Source organism: Antrostomus carolinensis, unplaced genomic scaffold (assembly GCF_000700745.2).
Source record: "Antrostomus carolinensis isolate BGI_N321 unplaced genomic scaffold, ASM70074v2 scaffold6062, whole genome shotgun sequence".
NCBI lineage: Eukaryota > Metazoa > Chordata > Aves > Caprimulgiformes > Caprimulgidae > Antrostomus > Antrostomus carolinensis.
The window spans coordinates 9,284-11,939 of NW_010297460.1; the positions used below are offsets into that span (position 1 = coordinate 9,284).

Genomic DNA, 2,656 nt, shown 5'->3' on the forward strand with positions numbered 1-2,656 from the left:
CCTTATTTTAGCTGGGTACTCACACACTAGACATTTCAGCAGTGGATCTTTTTCTCCAGCAGCTTTCATTTAACCAGTTTGTACATTAGACCATTTCATCACTTCGAATGCCTTGAGGATACTGAACAAATACAAAATTCCTGAGGTTAGTTTGCAGTCTCGCACAGAGAGAGTGAGAAACCCATGCTATAATGGGGAGCCCTGTAGTCAAAAAGCCTATAGCAGTAGAGTCTTCTTCCCAAACAGTTGTAAACAGCTACTCCTGCAATTTGAATTTAATTTTTATGGTCTCTTCCTTTATATTAACAATGTATGACACAAGTAAGTGCAGCATGAGGGTTTAGGCACACAGGACTACATCTAGGCAAGCGCTCAATCCTCGCTGCACTCAGAGCCTTCCTCTTTGAGAGGGGAGGGGTGGAAGCACCACATTTGTTTGCAAGAAAGGAGGCACGTGAGAGAGAGGGAAAGAAAAATGATCGAGGTGGTGCTCTGGGGTATATAAATACATGCAAATCTCCCCGCAGTCTTTTGAGCACTAGAGAGGTGGAACCAAGGATTGAAGCAGATATTTGTGGAGTTTGTTTAGCGGTAAAGTTGATTTTGAGCTTTTTCAGATTTATTAATTGCTTTAGTTTGTAAATAGTTTTTTCTTTGCATGGGAAAAATATGTAGTGTACTTCTGAATAGGAATAGCTAGCAAAAGTAAGAAATGCTTTAAAAACTGTTGTTTAATGTAGAGGTTAGAGTTTGTTTTCCAGTAGTCTCTCCTTCTGGTAACACCCTTGGATTTGTAAAGACTCCAGAGGCTGATGTTGTGTGTTCATTTCTTCAGGCAGGAGGTGAACCGGCCAGTCTAAGCTCAAGGGAGAGCCAGTTTGCCACTGAGGAGCAAGCCAGAGCAATGTCCCTGGCTGGGGTGAGCTGTCTGGTGACAGGAGCAGGAGGATTTCTTGGCCAGAGGATTGTCCACTTGCTGTTGGAAGAAGAGGAAGCACTAGCTGAGCTCCGACTGCTGGACAAAGCCTTCAGCAATGAAGCACTTGGGAGATCTGGGAGTAAGTACCATCTCATGAGGACTACATGTTGTGGGTATACGTGCTGTTGCCTCAGGTGGAGACCATGGAAGTCTTTACCTCCCATCCAAACCCAGTTTTGCAGATACAGGTTTTATTTCTAGGAAGTCTTGCTTTATCCCTTCCTCTCCCTCCAGCACAGAAATCAAATGTAACAAGTAAAAGCAAGAGTTTTCTTTGCCAGACCCTGAGACTTCTCTAGATTGAAAGAGAGTCCTATATACTGTTAAAGCAGTAAATAAGTGCCTTCAACCTGACTTTTATTACATCATAACCCACTGAGCAAAATTAGTGCAAAAATCTCAAACTTCTGCTGAGGGGAAGGGAAATGCAAGCATTGCTTTACTGCAGGTGGAGGGACAGTGTAACCCAGAGCATACTGCCCTGGGCTCTGATCTGCAGGACTAGAAGGCAGCATCAAAATTGTAGGTGCAAGTGCTAGTAGTTTTCTTTAGCCTGCAACTAGTTTGGTTAACCTTTGATCTGCTGGCTGAGAGTTGTGATGAGGTATCTTAAAAATTCGTTGTCATTATTATTATTATTATTATTATTATTGTTGTTGTTGTTGTCGTTGTCATTGCCTGGAGAGCAGAACCCTTTTGTGCTATGCACAGAGGAGACAGGATCCATTTGCAAAGGGCAACTCAGGACTCTATCTTCTTGAATGGACTGGAGACAGCACAAATGAATGATATGCCCAGCATCAGAAACAGTCTGTGGCAGGGAAAGCAGCTCAGAGTATTAGATCTTAAATGTCCCATTTACTGTAATCCTGGGTATGTCTATAAACAGACATGTAGGAACCTGAATTCAATCACATTCTTAAGTCCCTACACCACTTTTACTTGACAATGCTTTCCTCCAACACATCTTAACCTCAAGATTATTCTTCCTCTATAGGGGCAACTATATGGGAACCCTTATGGAATATTTCCATATGATTTGCTGAAGAACTACAATCTTTCTATAAAGTGTTTAAGTGTCATCAAAGGAGAGTAACCCTACACCATTAACCTCGCACAAATTGCATAAGCCTTCAGGAAGGTTTTATGCAACTCAGACTTCCTCCTCATTAAATCTCATGCAGCGTTTCGCTGAGGATTTGCTGGATGCCCTTGAGCCTTGCAGCAGCTCTTCCTGCTCTCATTTCCAGGCACATCCCACAGTGACACAACCTGCAGCTGCAGCAGGCTGAAGCACTTGCAGCAGTACGAGCAAGTGTGGTTTACGACTGATGCAGCAGGGCAGTGACAGAAGCATCTGGGCTGCTTCTGGCCAGGAGAGCTTTGTGGGGGTAATGGAGCTTCCTGGGAAGTGAAAAGGTGGTTTACGACTGATGCAGCAGGGCAGCGACAGAAGCATTCGGGTCTGCTTCTGGCCAGGAGAGCTTTTTGGGGGTAATGGAGCTTCCTGGGAAGTGAAAACGATGGTTTGTGTGAGCACAATCTTGGTTGGGCTGCAGCAAATGTTTTGCTGTTCCTTTTTTGTTAATAGGAAAGCTCAAGGACCTCTGTCCTTATCCTCCCTCCTTCCTTCACTGAACACTGCTCAGACACTCCCTCTCCTATTCTTGCAACATT

The 2,656-nt window shown here is 44.0% G+C and overlaps 1 protein-coding gene across 1 annotated transcript in view; it reads left to right on the top strand.

Moving 5' to 3' along the window:
* Positions 1-841: 841 nt before the first annotated feature.
* Positions 842-2,656, top strand: part of LOC104520429 (3 beta-hydroxysteroid dehydrogenase/Delta 5-->4-isomerase-like) — an 11,116-nt gene continuing 9,301 nt past the window's right edge. Inside the window, exon 1 of the mRNA XM_010162119.1 lies at positions 842-1,058. Coding sequence (XP_010160421.1) covers positions 905-1,058 — 154 coding nt within the window. The 5' untranslated portion in view covers positions 842-904. The remainder of the gene's footprint in view (positions 1,059-2,656) is intronic.